The following is a 13862-nucleotide window of genomic DNA, read 5'->3' as shown; positions in this document are numbered from 1 at the left end:
TCCTCTAGAGGGTGACCGCTGGGTCCCTGGCCACCTGCCCCGAGAGAGGGGCTAAGTGTGTGTGAGCGTTGTGGATGGGCATCGGGGTCGTGACTTGAAGGTGTTTTTTTGTTTTTGTTTTTTCCCTCCCATTGACCCCCTCCTCCCTGATCCCACCCTCCTTAGGGTTTTTAAAGGAATACCTGAACAAAAACAAGGGGCCTCGAGAGTCAGCATTGAGCCACTTACTGTTTTAATGTCATTTTACTTGCTTCTTTACTTGCTTTTAATGCATTCTTTTTTTTTTTTTAATCCTCACCCGAGGATATTTTTCCATTTTTTGTACAGATAGAGTGGGAGGGAGAGAGAGGAAGGGAGAGAGAGAGAGAGAAACATCGACGTGAAAGGGACACATCGAGTGGCTGCCACCCGCACGACCAACCAGGGCCGGGGACAAACTGCAACCAAAGTACGTGCCCTTAGCGGGAACCGAACCCGGGTCTCTCCGGACCGCAGGCCGACGCTCTAACCGCTGAGCCAAACCGGCCAGGGCGCTTTTAATGCATTCTTATGCTCAGGAGAACATCTTACTCTTGCAAATCTCAGAGGGGGAAGTTCACCTTCAGAGTTGCTGTCTCCTGTGATGTTCGTCTGTCCCTCTGTCCCTGTCATTCCCTCTGTCCCTGTCATTCCCTCCCCCACCCCTCCCCCCAGCCCCCATCTGTCTGGGTATCTTTCTCTCACACAGTCTCTCTCTTAGTGCCTCTGTCTCTGTTCTGCTCTGTCTTTTGTCTGAGCTTTTCTGTTATTTCTGCTGTCTCTTCACTCCCAACTCTTTAGGGGAAAGATAGACAACATTTATTTCCTTTGGAAGGTTCTCCGATCAATCTGTCTATTAAAGAAGCAAAGTGGTCTCTTTGGCTTGGTTCGACTGCTTTCCAGGCTTAGCCTCAGACTCGGTTGATCGCTGTATTTGTTTTCCAGTGTTAGGTATCCAAGCAGGATGGGGGCGGAGACTGGATGGCTAATTGCTCACAGAAGGGCATCCTTGGGTCTAAAATTAGTAAGGACTCGACCAGTCATAAGATGGGAGTCTGGGAATATTGGATGACTTAAGGAGTGTTGGAAGTTTAGCAGTTTTCTGGCAAAAACAGGGGAAATTGGAAACCTACCAAGTACTTCAGGGATGCCAGAAAGGACCTCAGTACCTGAACTTGGGAGAGTATGGAGCTGGGGGCGTCTCGGCGAAGTGGCACTGTATTTCCCTGGTCAAGGAAATAGTGCAGCTATTTTATTGATTTATCAACTCGGTTTATCACTTGAAACTCCCTAATTTTTTCCGTTGGTCTATCAAGGCCAATAAGAGGCCCAGAAGGCTAGACATAGGAGCTAGTGAAATACCACGTTGGGGGTGGGGCTTGGTCCAGGAGCTGTGACTTGTGGTGGAGCGGTGTCGCTGTCCCACTGTCCTCACACTGATGTTTTAAAACTTTCGTCGTCGGATATTTAGGAGAGCCTAGTTTTGAGGACCTTAATATGTTTGACTCGATGACTTATGTGTCTAAAGAGAAGAGGACAAGAGGGATGGGAGACAAAACCTCATCTGGGTTTCATAGGAATATTATGCATTTAACAAAATGCTACAATGTATAGAACCCGGTGCTCTAACTGGGCAGGAAGCCTTTATGAGGGAGCTAAATCAGCACAGGCTTAATGGCCTGGTAGATACAATTTTACAATGTTCACAGCGCTCCTGTAAACTGTACATTGTTTCACCTGAGTTCTGCAGCTCCTCCCCGTTGTCATACCGAGAGCTCCTGGTTCTGTTGCGCCTTGGCGAGGCTTGTTAAGGACTTCAGTGACAAAGTTGGGATTTTTTTCCCCCATGAAGTCACAGCTAATAAAGGATATACTTTGTTTTTTAGAAGAATTTGTTTATAATGAAAGATTTTCAGTAGAGAAGACTTCATCTCAGAAAATAGGCATTTTTTAATAAGTAGGCACAAGAAGTCTGGAAAACAGCCTATTTTCAGTTTGAAATGAGGTAGGTTAAGTTTGGGGCCAATGTCTTTGCTTTGAAGAGAAGAAGGTAACATTATTGAGAAGCATATATTAATCAGTGTTAATCTTCGATGCCAGGCCTTGTGCCAAGTGCAACGGGCATACAGTTCTTTGAAATCCTCATATTGCTTAAGGACAGACATTACATTGAGAAATAAAGCATGATTTTATAAGTGGATGGACAGCAATACGAAGCGAGCTGTATAGGAAATAATAGCAGGGAGACCAATTTTATCTTTTTTTTTAATCCTCACCCGAGGACATTTTTGCATTTTTTGTTCAGATAGAGCAGGAACGAGAAAGAGAGAGAAACATCGACGTCAAAGGTACATATCGAGTGGCTGCCACCCGCACAACCCAACCAGGGCTGGGGACAAACTGCGACCGAGGTACATGACCTTAGCGGGAACCGAACCCGGGTCTCTCTAACCACAGGCCGACACTCTAACCGCTGAGCCAAACCACCAGGGTGGGGAGACCAATTTTAGAGAGAACTTTCGCAGGTGCTGATATGTAAAAAACAAACAAACAAACTCCTCTCTACAGGGTAAGACGGTGCCCGCTATACCGAGGCACGGCGTTTTAGAAAGAACGAGACAGCAAGGACCAGGCCCCGAGGTAGGCAAGACATTGTCCAGGAGCATCCTGAATCTTAAGTGGGGAGTGGAGGAGGAGGCTGCAGGCAGAAGTGGGACCCGGAAAAGCAGGGTCTTGCCTTCCATGGTGAGGAGTCTGCTTTGTTTGGCTACATTGCTTCTCAATTTCTGTTTATACAGGATCATTCTGGCAGTGTGGGCGTCAGTGGGGCTGCCGTTATGGTGGTCCGGGCACGGTAGGATGGTTTTGTGGTCTGGAGTGGGAAGAAGTAGACGGATAGGAGATACAGGCATTTGATTTTTACCTTTGCAAAGACAGGTGCAGATAGTAATTGTCTGAAGGTCTTCTAGTTCATACATAACAGCTGATAGGATGCAACTTCAGACCTGATCGTGTTCATAATCCATGTTTTTTCTTGCTGTCCTTGACCTTTATTACATGAATAGGTATATTAATTTGTGTGTGTGTGTGTATAGATTTTTTTCTATCTTAGACTTTTCATATTGGAAAAAGTCTTAGAAGTCAGTCACTTTTTTCTCAGTGCAGAATTTCCTTCTGTAAAACTTTGGACAGGTTCATGATCTCTTATACTTTCACTTTGTCACATAATTTGTAGCAAATTTTCCCTGCAATTCTTTTTAAAAAGTTATGCATAGCCCTGGCCGGTTTGGCTCAGTGGTTAGAGCGTGGGTCTGCGGAGAGACCCGGGTTCGGTTCCCGCTAAGGGCACGTACCTCGGTTGCAGTTTATCCCCGGCCCTGGTTGGTCGTGCAGATGGCAGCCACTCGATGTGTCCCTTTCACGTCGATGTTTCTCTCTCTCTCTTTCTCCCTCCCACTCTGTCTGAACAAAAAATGGAAAAATGTCCTCCTGTGAGGATAAAAAATAATAATAAAAAAAATTAAAAAGTTATGCGTAAGTGTTCTTCAATTACCTTCCATTTTGAATTTCAGTATCTTTAATCAGTGTCTTTTACAAATACTATATTGGGTATATATGCTGCTTTAGTTCTCAGTTGATCATGTATTTGTTCTCAATCCACTTTTATCTGTGGAAGTTTGCTTTTTATACTGAGTCTGACATTTTTCCATATGTTCACTAACTATATCTAAGGACTCAGATCAGCGTCCCTAATTCATATTAAATACTCTATAAGTATTTGTTAACTGAATGAGGCAATCTTTTAAGATTTGAAAGTATGCATTTATGTTGTATAAACTGTATTTAATGTACTCATAAGGTTGGTGTAAGATCACAGAGATGAAGTATGACAGTAATCACAACATTTAGACTTGGAACCTGTCTTTTTGTATTTCCCATCTGCACCTCCAGTCCCTTTCGTTGGCACCCTAATAATCCACTGTAGATTAGCTTCAAAATTCCCAACCTGTGTCATGTACCCACACTTTCGTTGGTTTATTCTGCATTCTGATCTCGTTTGTATAGTTAGTTTCATGGTAATTCTTCTGCATCAGGGCCTTCAGATTTCCCTAAGGCTGTATACATTGGTCTTTATCAGCTCTTACTTCCCATCATCAACCCCCCAAATTCCCCAAATCTTACCTCCTTTCTGAAATTTTTTCCTAAATAATAACACATAAGTTGATAATATTCCTTGTCATTGACCCCTTCAAGCCCCCATCCAATTATACACATACACATTCCTCTTCCTCACTGTATAGCATTGGCTGCTCTCTCCTAGTGTATATATGACTCCCGGCTCTTAGGGTAACTGGTTGGTAATTACAAATCACATGCTCAAAGTGGGATATGGAAGAATTTTAATTGTTAGCAGAATCCCTTTGGTATCTATCTACATGCCTATTTTTCGCAGCATCATTCAATAAGCTAGTATTGACCTCCCAGGTTGATGAATGAGAGGAGGAGCCTTTGCCTAGTGCAGTAGCTGACATGATAAGCATTCCTGGGACCATTCTTACCACAAGAGGATAGCAAGTATCAGATAGTTGGTAAAACTACCATCCCAGAAAGAAGAGGGTCAGAATCTAGGATTAACTGGTGATCTACACTAGTCCAAGGGCCATTTCTGTTTTACTATAATATTGGGTACCTTGTTTCTCATGTTATTGACAATTTATTGAGAGCATACTTTGTAGCTAGTAAATCAGAGTTTCAAATGAGTGGTTAAAAGATTTGCAACAGTGTTTTGCGTGCACTGACTAAGTATTTACAGAGGACCACCTCCTTCCTACTCATAATGTTTGGGCAGGCCATGTAACCTCATTAGCTAAAGCTCAGAAGGAGTAGCTTGTCTTTAACTCCAGTGTTATTTTTCCAGAGAAATACACATCGTTGAAAAGTTTGCTTGCTTTAAGCTTCCACATTGTATCAAACAAAAGCTAAGGAGGCTGAGAGGGGAAGACAGCTACAGTATCTCTGCTCAGTTAGGATCTGATTCCCTGAAAAGACTGACTCAAGTGTTGGCTTCCATGTCCGGATGGTGGGTTTTTGCTTCCTTTTGTTCAGCCTTGGAACTCCGGCTGGATCTCCCGAGACAGTTGCAGAGGAAGTAAATACGGGCAATGGCTGGGAAGGCTGGGTGTAACCATGAGCTGTATTATTAGGATGTTCAGATATAAACAGTAACAGAAACACTGCCAGAAACAAAAGCCAGCTCCCTCTGCACTGAAAATATGTACAACTCTATTTTCAGACTGGTGGGAATACAACGTGGGTGTGGTTGATGTAATCACAAGGGGTCCCAGGGAATGAAAAATAACATGGGGGGTGGGGGGTGGATCTGGCATTTCTTCTGAAGTATCTTCTGTTATCTCATGTGTCTTATGCTCTATATAACTCATCAGAACATTGGATGAAGAATACCTACAGTGCCCATGATCTGCTTGTCATGGAGATGCTATGAATAGCTAAAGATTTGTGAATCTGGTCACAGCCAGAAACTTAATTCTGGTAACTTATCCCTCCAGAAGAGGTGGATATTTAATGACATCGTTTCTGTTTTCCTCATTTTGAGCTATCTGCTACACTAAATTTGTGAATGATCTTGAAACATTCCTTCCCTTACCCATTCAGTCTGTTCCAGTCCTGTATTTGACTAATAGCTCAAAGAGTCCATCAAGGCAACATCTGGATAGAGGGGGTTCATAATCATTATCTTCATTTTTGTCTTAAAACTCAAGTTGTTCGCAGTCTCAACACTATTCTTTCTTTCTGTTCTGTCTCCTAATCCTGATTTGGTGATCAGAATCTTTTGCCAAGCCTCATCTCAGAGCTGGTTAAGAAGAGTGTTGATAGTGAAAAGAACCAGTTTATTATTAATATAAAAACCTCTGTCTTAGAGGTCACCTTTTGGAAAAGAGACTAACATGAGAACAGGTGTGTTACCATGTATATAGTCAGGGCCATTCTTCTTTCCTGTTTCTACATACCTTTGGGTTTTTTATGCTCCTCAAAAACATCTAAGGAAAAGGTCTCTAATCTGGGTTATAATGATATGTAGTAAAGTTGTTTATAATCTTTCTTTGTTGTCTTTTCAATGTCTGTTGGGTCTGTAATAATGTCCCTGATACTGATAATTTGTAACTTTTCTTTTGTTCCTGCTCAGTCTAGCTAGAATTTTACTGATATCATTGATCTTTTTAAGTAAACCACCTTTTGATTTTGTTTCTCTGTTTTCTATTGCATTGATTTCTGCTCTCTGGTTTAAAAATTTTTTTTAAATTCTATTTGCTGTGGGTTAACTTGTTCTGTTTCTGGTTTCTTAAGGTGGTAGCTTAATTATTGATTTGAGACCTTTTTTCTAATATAGGCATTTAATATTATAAATTTTGCTCTAAGCACCGTTTTAGCTATACCTCAAATTTTTATAGGTGATATTTTATTTTGATTCAATTAAAAATATTTTCTAATATTTAACGATTAATGTTTCCTTAAGATTTCTTCTTTGATCATGGGTTTTTAAAAGAATTTAAAAAACTTTCTAAGTATTTCTTTTCAGATATCATTTTGGTTTTGATTTCAAAATTTAGTACTGTGTAAGTTAAAGAGCGTACTTTGTATGTTTTAATCCCCAAATTTGAGACTTCTTTTATGCCACAGAATGTGGTCTATCTTCCATGTACGCTCAGAGAATGTATTCTGCTATCCTTGAGGGAAATGCTCTGTATGTGTTTGTTAAACCACATTGGTTGATAATGTTTTTCAAGTTTTCTATATCCTTACTGATTTTGTGTCTACCTGTTTTATCAATTACTGAGAGAGGACTGTTAAAAATCTCTAATGGAAAATTTTTTTATTTTTTATTTTTTATCCTCACCCAAGGATATTTTTCCATTTTTTGTACAGATAGAGTGGGAGGGAGAGAGAGAGAAACATCAACGTGAAGGGACACATCGAGTGGCTGCCACCCGCACGACCAACCAGGGCCGGGGACAAACCGCAACCGAAGTACGTGCCCTTAGCAGGAACCGAACCCGGGTCTCCCCGGACCGCAGGCGGACGCTCTAACCGCTGAGCCAAACTGGCCAGGGCTCTAATGGAAATTTTTAAAAGTGTATTAAATTTAATAAAAAGAACTTTTATATGCCTAATTTATCAAAAATCTCTTTAGTGTGGATTGCCTTGATTGTATCGTGGAAAGGTATTTTTTTTTCCTTAAAATAATTTCACCCCCTTTGCAATAAAGGTGGGAGCAGTGGTATAGTAGATACACTTGCAGCCGCTGGGAAAGCAGCCACGTGATTCGCTGTCTGAACCAATCTGCTGTTCTTCTCTTTCAGATAAACCGAGAAAGCTGGTGCACCATCGAGCCGTGTCCCGACGCAGCGTCTCTCTTGGCTCCCACGCGGAGCCCAGGTAAGCAGGGACTCCCCCACCTCGCTTTGCTGGAACGCCTGCAGATGTTCTAGAACCGCAGTCCCGCTCGGTCTGGAGACCTCTTCCGGAGCATGTTGTGCAGTGACACACGACAAAATGTTCTTAATCTATAAGTAGACGTTGTTAAGGACTAAACCTGTGGCGCTCAGCTGTGGCACACACTGAAAGTGTCGCGGCAGGGTTGGGTGACGGGGGCCTGAGCAGAAAGGCGAAGGGGATCGAGAGCTATAAAGTCAGTTATGACACAGGTAAGTCGTGGGCGGGTCACACACAACAGAGGGAGTGCAGGCAGTACCGCGGTGACCTTGTGTGGTGAGAGATGGTTGCTAGGTTTCTCGTGCTGGTCAGGTATACGAATATCAAATAGCCATGTTTTACATTTGAAACTCATATAATATTTTACGTCAGCTATAATTAAAAAGAGCTTTACATTCCAGAATTAAAAGGTTTTTGTTTTTGTTTTTTTTTTCAAAAGCATCTTGGGAGCATTAAAATACATTGATGCCTAGGCCCTGCCTCCAGAGATTCTGACTTACGTGGGCTGGAGGGTGTGGCTCAGGAATCACTTTTTATTTATTTATTTATGTTTTTTTATCTTCACCTGAGAACGTTTTTCCTTTTTTTTTGTTGTTTCAGATGGGGGGGGGTTAGGAGAAAGAGAAACATCGATACATCGATGTGAAAGGGACACATCGAGTGGTTGCCACCCGCCTGACCCAACCAGGGTCGGGGACAAATTGTATCCGACGTATGTGCCCTTAGCGGGAACCGAACCCGGGTCTCTCTGGACCGCAGGCCGACGCTCTAACCGCTGAGCCAAACTGGCCAGGACCAGGCACCACTTTTTAAAAGACCCGTTGGTTACTCTCCCGTGCGGCCGGCCATTAAGAACCATAAACTTCGGAAGTTTCGTCAGGAATTGGGTCTTTCCTTAAGTACCCAGGAGGTCTTAGTAACAGCCAATGAGGGTAAAATGCTCTTAAGCCCTTTCTTGGTAATAACAGAGCACATGGCTTATGGTTAGTGAGAAGTCCCAACGGTTGACCCAGGTTTAGCCACTAATTCACTGTGACGAAGACATGTTCCCTCATGTCTCCGTGCTCTGTTGTCTCTGATCTGCAAAGCATTACTAGCTTTCAGCCCTGGGGTGGGTGTGGGGGGTGCTGTCCGAATGCCGTGGTCAGCAACTGTCAGTCCTGTCGCCTGTCCCTGCAGCCGCCCTGGGAACACTGGCTACTTGCATTCTGCACTTTTAGGTCCACTTTACCCCCAAAAGACTTCTTACTACCTTTCCAAATGTTAATGACGTGCTTTAGAAATTACCGAGTCCTCATTTACTGCTCTTTCTGGAAACAGTTTAGGTGTGGACATCCTGCAGTAGTGTTAAATTTAAAGACGAACTCAAATCCTCTATCTCCAGAGGGTTTGCTACTGGTTCTCAGCTCTCCAAGTTTACTCCAAAGGATGTTTTGGAAACAAACGTGGAAAGTGTTTTTCTCTACCTTTGTCACGCATGGAGGAAGTGGGGAAAGGATATGAATAGTCTGCAGTTGTGTTTAGGGTCTCACATGTAGTAAGAGTGACCCTGTTCACAGATTCAGCAGAAACTTCCCCCGTCCAGCCCTCTGAAATCTTTTACTTAAAAGGATCTACTTATTTTATTCCTTACACTGTCTGGGGCTTTTTCCAGGAGTGTAATTACTCCCAACCACCCCGGCAATGGAACTGTCTGTCCTGTGAAGGTTGACCGAGGTTTTCTCACAATTTGAATAGTCACCGTCCAGTTCTCCAAGTGCTGCAGTCTAATGTGCTGGTTTAAAGAAATGAATTTTGAACCCCTGAGCATTTCCCCAGGACATAATCTTGAATTGTGTTGACCCCTCCATACTCCAGCCCCGAACATAGCCCCTTTGGTGTTTTTTTAAACTTCAGTTTAACAAAATCCAAGATCTGGATTATGCTTTCGAATTTCAGACATGAGTTTTGTTTTTTCTCAGGCATAGTTTTTTTTTTTTTTTTATCCTCACCCGAGGATATTTTTCCATTTTTTGTAGAGATAGAATGGGAGGGAGAAAGAGGAAGGGAGAGAGAGTGAGAAACATCGACGTGAAGGGACACATCGAGTGGCTGCCACCCGCACAACCAACCAGGGCCAGGGACAAACTGCAACTGAAGTACATGCCCTTAGCGGGAACCGAACCCGGGTCTCTCCGGACCGCAGGCCGACGCTCTAACCGCTGAGCCAAACCAGCCAGGACTCAGGCATAGTTTTTTTGGTGAAATCTAGATAGGTTTCCTTCTTTTGCTTCATGGACACAGCTCAGGACAGCGGTAGTGTTAGACCAAATGAGAGAATATCTTTTAAAATTACTTCGTACATTATTCTAATTTCTGGATAAATAAATACAAGATAAGCACAACGATTAGGATGATCCAGCAAAGCAGCGAGGGCTGTCCCTGCTGCCCCGACTATAATTTGTTTGCATACATATAATTTTACACCCAAATGACTAGATAGCATCTTTAAAAGTACATGTTTTGCTAGCTGTTAAAAAGCTAATGGCTCAGGACACAAAAGTTATTGACATTTATATATGGGTCATAAAACAGGTCTGGCCCGCCTCCAGGTAATGTCCTTACTAGGTGCTCATTGAATCACAGTCTGGGTTAATGAAGCCTTAACTTCATTAGGCGCGTTTACCCCATGCCGGCTGTGTGCGGAGCGCAGAGTTCTGCTTGCTGGACGTGTGGCTGATTCCTGACTGTCACTCCAGCTATGTTGGGGAGGTGCTCAGCATCCCGTTTCACTGGTGTGGAAGTGCAGGCTCAGCGGGCTGAGATGACTTCTCGCCTGCGATCTTTCTGCTAAGAAGTAGTCAGACCTTGATTTAAGTCACCTCGGTCTAACTGTAAAGCCATTGCTCATTCTTACACCTTCATGTGCTGCTCTATTTTATTCCCTAGGAAGGGGTCATGTAGGCAGAAAGGAAAGATTTTTTAAATTTATTTTGAAAGCTTAGCGACACATGTGAGCTAGGGTGTAGCTTAGCTGTGCCTTTAGCCCCCCGCCCCACCCCCACTGGTGGAGGCTGCCTAGTGGCTCAAGTCCTCTCCCCTTTTCGGTGTCCCCATGTGCTTCTCTTCCTCCCGTCTCAATAGTCAACATCACACCCGCCCCAGACTCATCCTGAGCTTGGCCGTGGTCCCGGTGGCGCGGGGAGCTCCTTCCTGGGGGGGCGTTCCGAAGAGGCCGGGTCTCCCCCTGGCTTTTCCATCACGGTGTCTCGAGCTGGTGTTTGCAGCCTGGGCTGGACGTGGTGTGTGAGCCTGCCAGCTAGACGACCCCAGCTCAGACCCGAGCTCAGCGGAGCGGCTGGGAGAGCCCTTCCCCTCCTGGCCAGCCCCCGCCCCTCCCCATGCAAAGCAGTTCTTATTTCCCACCTGTGGAGAGGGGAGGAAGTAGAAAGATCGCCCCCGTCAGCCCACCTAAGGTAGCACATAGTCTCTGAAATGTGGTACGGGGGGTGGGGAGGGCAATCCAGAATACCCACGATTTCCAGTTTTTTGTTTTTTTTTTTATTCTCACCCGAGGACACTTTTTGATATTTTGTTAGAGTGGGAGGGAGAGAGAGGAAGACAAAGAGAGAGAGAGAAACATCGACATGAAAGGGACATATTAAGTGGCTGCCACCCACATGACCCAACCAGGGCCGGGGACAAACTGCAACCGAGGTACGTGCCCTTAGCGGGAACCGAACCCGGGTCCCTCTGGTCTGCAGGCCGATGCTCTAACCGCTGAGCCAAACTGACTAGGGCGGGATTTCCAGTTTTTCAAAGGCAGGGCTCTTTCCATCAAAATATCACCTTCAGAAACTGTTTGGACACCAAGATCGAAAGAAACTAAGGTCATTTTGTCTTCATCTGAAATATTTTCAGATTAGTTTGTGGGCTCGGTCTCAGTTTGTGGGCCCGGCCTCACTTCCTGTGGTAATCCTTCGTGTACTTCTGTGTTGAAATGGTCTCTTAATATGTTCATTTCAATATAAGATTGTAATCCCCACCCCACCCACACACACACACACACACAAAACAAAACCCTCTCTCTTTTTTTAAAAAAATTTTTTGGACATCCCCTGGTACATCGTCAAATGCCTAACTAATAGAAAAGGTAATTTTATTGACAGGCGATTCATGACTTATTCCCAATGCGGTGCCTCTTTGATCCTTCCTCTCAGATCCCTGGCTAATCCAGGGCAAGTAATTTGTCACTGATCTGTTATTACTTAATTTAGATAAGAACAGCTTTCTCTTTTCACTGTCTCTGAAGGTGTGCACATGCACACACATCCAGTTATTGTCCAAGGATGGATCTAATTCAATCTCCACTTTCTCTCCTTTTCTGAAAACTGTGTGTGTGTGTGTGTGTGTGTGTGTGTGGTATGTGCCCCTAGTGGGAACCGAACCCAGGACTCTCTGGTCTGCAGGCCGACGCTCCAACCGCTGTGCCAAACCGTCCAGGGCTCAGAAAACTCCTGACACAGTCGTTCAGCCTGTGCTCCCTCCCCTCTGGTGAAACAACTCTCATTGGTTGATGAGGCTCAACCCACTGACTGGCATCCCGGTTACCGTGAAGCCCTGTGCCTTCCAGTCTGGTTGCTAGAATGAAAAGAAACTGAATTTTCACAAAAATACTGATTCGCCCTGGCCAGTTGGGCTCAGCGGTTGAGCATTGGCTAGCGGACCAGAGAGTCCCGGGTTCGGTTCCTGCTAGGGGCACGTACCACAAAAACAAACAAAAAAAACCAAACATACTGATTAAATCATTTTTCTCTTTCAGAATGTGAGAACTTCCTGGATGTTGGACTTGTCGGGGAGTGTGCCCCCAAACAAGGGGTCCTCAAGAGAGAATCCGGGAGTGATTCTGACCTCTTCCACTCCCCCAGTGAAGAAGGGGACAGCCCTGTCTTCTCCAAGGTACCGCAGGGCCCCCGCTGAGCTGTGACCCCGGCCTCCCAGGGCTTCTCTCCAGCTCTCGCGTGATCTTAGAGAACTGTCAACGTTCCCTTCCAGAGGGACGCTCCAGGTTTCTGGGGGCGTAGAACAAAGGCAGTAGGCACTTTATTTTCTGCAGAATCATGGGGGTTACATGCAAGTTATTTTTTTACATGGAAGTTTTATTTTATTATTATTATTTTTTTTAATCCTCACCTGAGGTCATTTTTGCATTTATCTTCAGATAGAGTAGGAGGGAGAGAAGGAGGAAGAGAGAGAGAGAAACATCGATGTGAGAGAGACACATCGACTGGTTGCCACTCACACGACCCCAACCAGGGCCAGGGACAAACTGCAACCGAGGTACGTGCCCTTAGTGGGAACCGAACCTGGGTCTCTCTGGACCGCAGGTCAGTGCTCTAACCGCTGAGCCAAACCGGCCAGGGCTTACATGCAAGTTTCAACGCTCCCATGAAAGACGAAGGGAATGGAAGTGAATGGAATCACATGACAATGAGTGCCTTTCAGTGGGCGGGAAAGACCGCAGCTCAGACTGGATGACGTCATGTGCGTACACGAACCACAGACTCATTTCTGATTAATGTGTTTAGGCCCGAAGCTCTCGGTGGAGCTTGGTGACGTCAGGCTGCTTAATTGGAACTTTCTAGATCTCTGCTAGGGAGCCCAGGCTTTCTCTCTGAAGAGCCAAGCCCATCCACATGAATCACCTCGTGTTTTTTTAGTATAATTTGAGGCCCTCTAAGTGGGCGGGGGTGGGGGCGGTGTGCTTTTTTTCGCTCATGTTTGCACCTAGTTGCAGGGAGTTCTGCTTTGTTTCCTAAGAAACTGTCGGGCTTTCCCACAGCGGGGTTGGCGTGGCACTCAGTCTGTGCCACAGGTGTTGTCTCAGCACGAGGGGGCGGGGGCCCGGTGTGGCGGCTGTGAGAACACCTTTGTAAGGGTTCGTGATGGCTTGGGGAAGTGACGGGAGCTGTTGTGTTAATGGGGGTCACATTCTCCAGGACCGTGCGATGATGCTGGGTTGCAAAGTTAGGATGAAGAATGAAGGCGTAGCCCTCCGGGGTTCTGGCCCAGAATGTATTTAAGCCTCTGTGAATGGACACCTGCATTTTTGTCCAGGCCATTTGGCCTTCCCAAGCCCTGTCCCGTCTTGCTCCCTTCCTGTGTGCTCACTGTCTTCTGGAGGTCCTTGGAAAGGTCTGTGGAGCTATCACTGCTACTCAGAGCGGACTCATCGCTCCAAGAGATGCTGGGAAGTAGAACATCCCCACGCTGGGAAGGTCTGTCCTCCTTTGAATTTATCTAGAAAGAGGGAAACCAGTAGGATTTAAAAAACAAAACCAGAATTCGCGCCA

At 45.0% G+C, this 13862-nt stretch overlaps 1 protein-coding gene across 10 annotated transcripts in view; it reads left to right on the top strand.

Moving 5' to 3' along the window:
• Positions 1–13862, top strand: part of AKAP13 (A-kinase anchoring protein 13) — a 258664-nt gene that overhangs the window by 167402 nt on the left and 77400 nt on the right. For all 10 annotated transcript variants that reach the window (XM_036278132.1, XM_036278131.1, XM_036278135.1 and 7 more), the window contains 2 exons: positions 7398–7473; positions 12332–12468. In XM_036278132.1, coding sequence (XP_036134025.1) covers positions 7398–7473; positions 12332–12468 — 213 coding nt within the window. The remainder of the gene's footprint in view (positions 1–7397; positions 7474–12331; positions 12469–13862) is intronic.

This window comes from Molossus molossus, unplaced genomic scaffold, assembly GCF_014108415.1.
Source record: "Molossus molossus isolate mMolMol1 unplaced genomic scaffold, mMolMol1.p scaffold_m16_p_24, whole genome shotgun sequence".
NCBI classification, from domain to species: Eukaryota; Metazoa; Chordata; class Mammalia; order Chiroptera; family Molossidae; genus Molossus; species Molossus molossus.
This window is presented reverse-complemented; position numbering and strand designations above follow the sequence as displayed.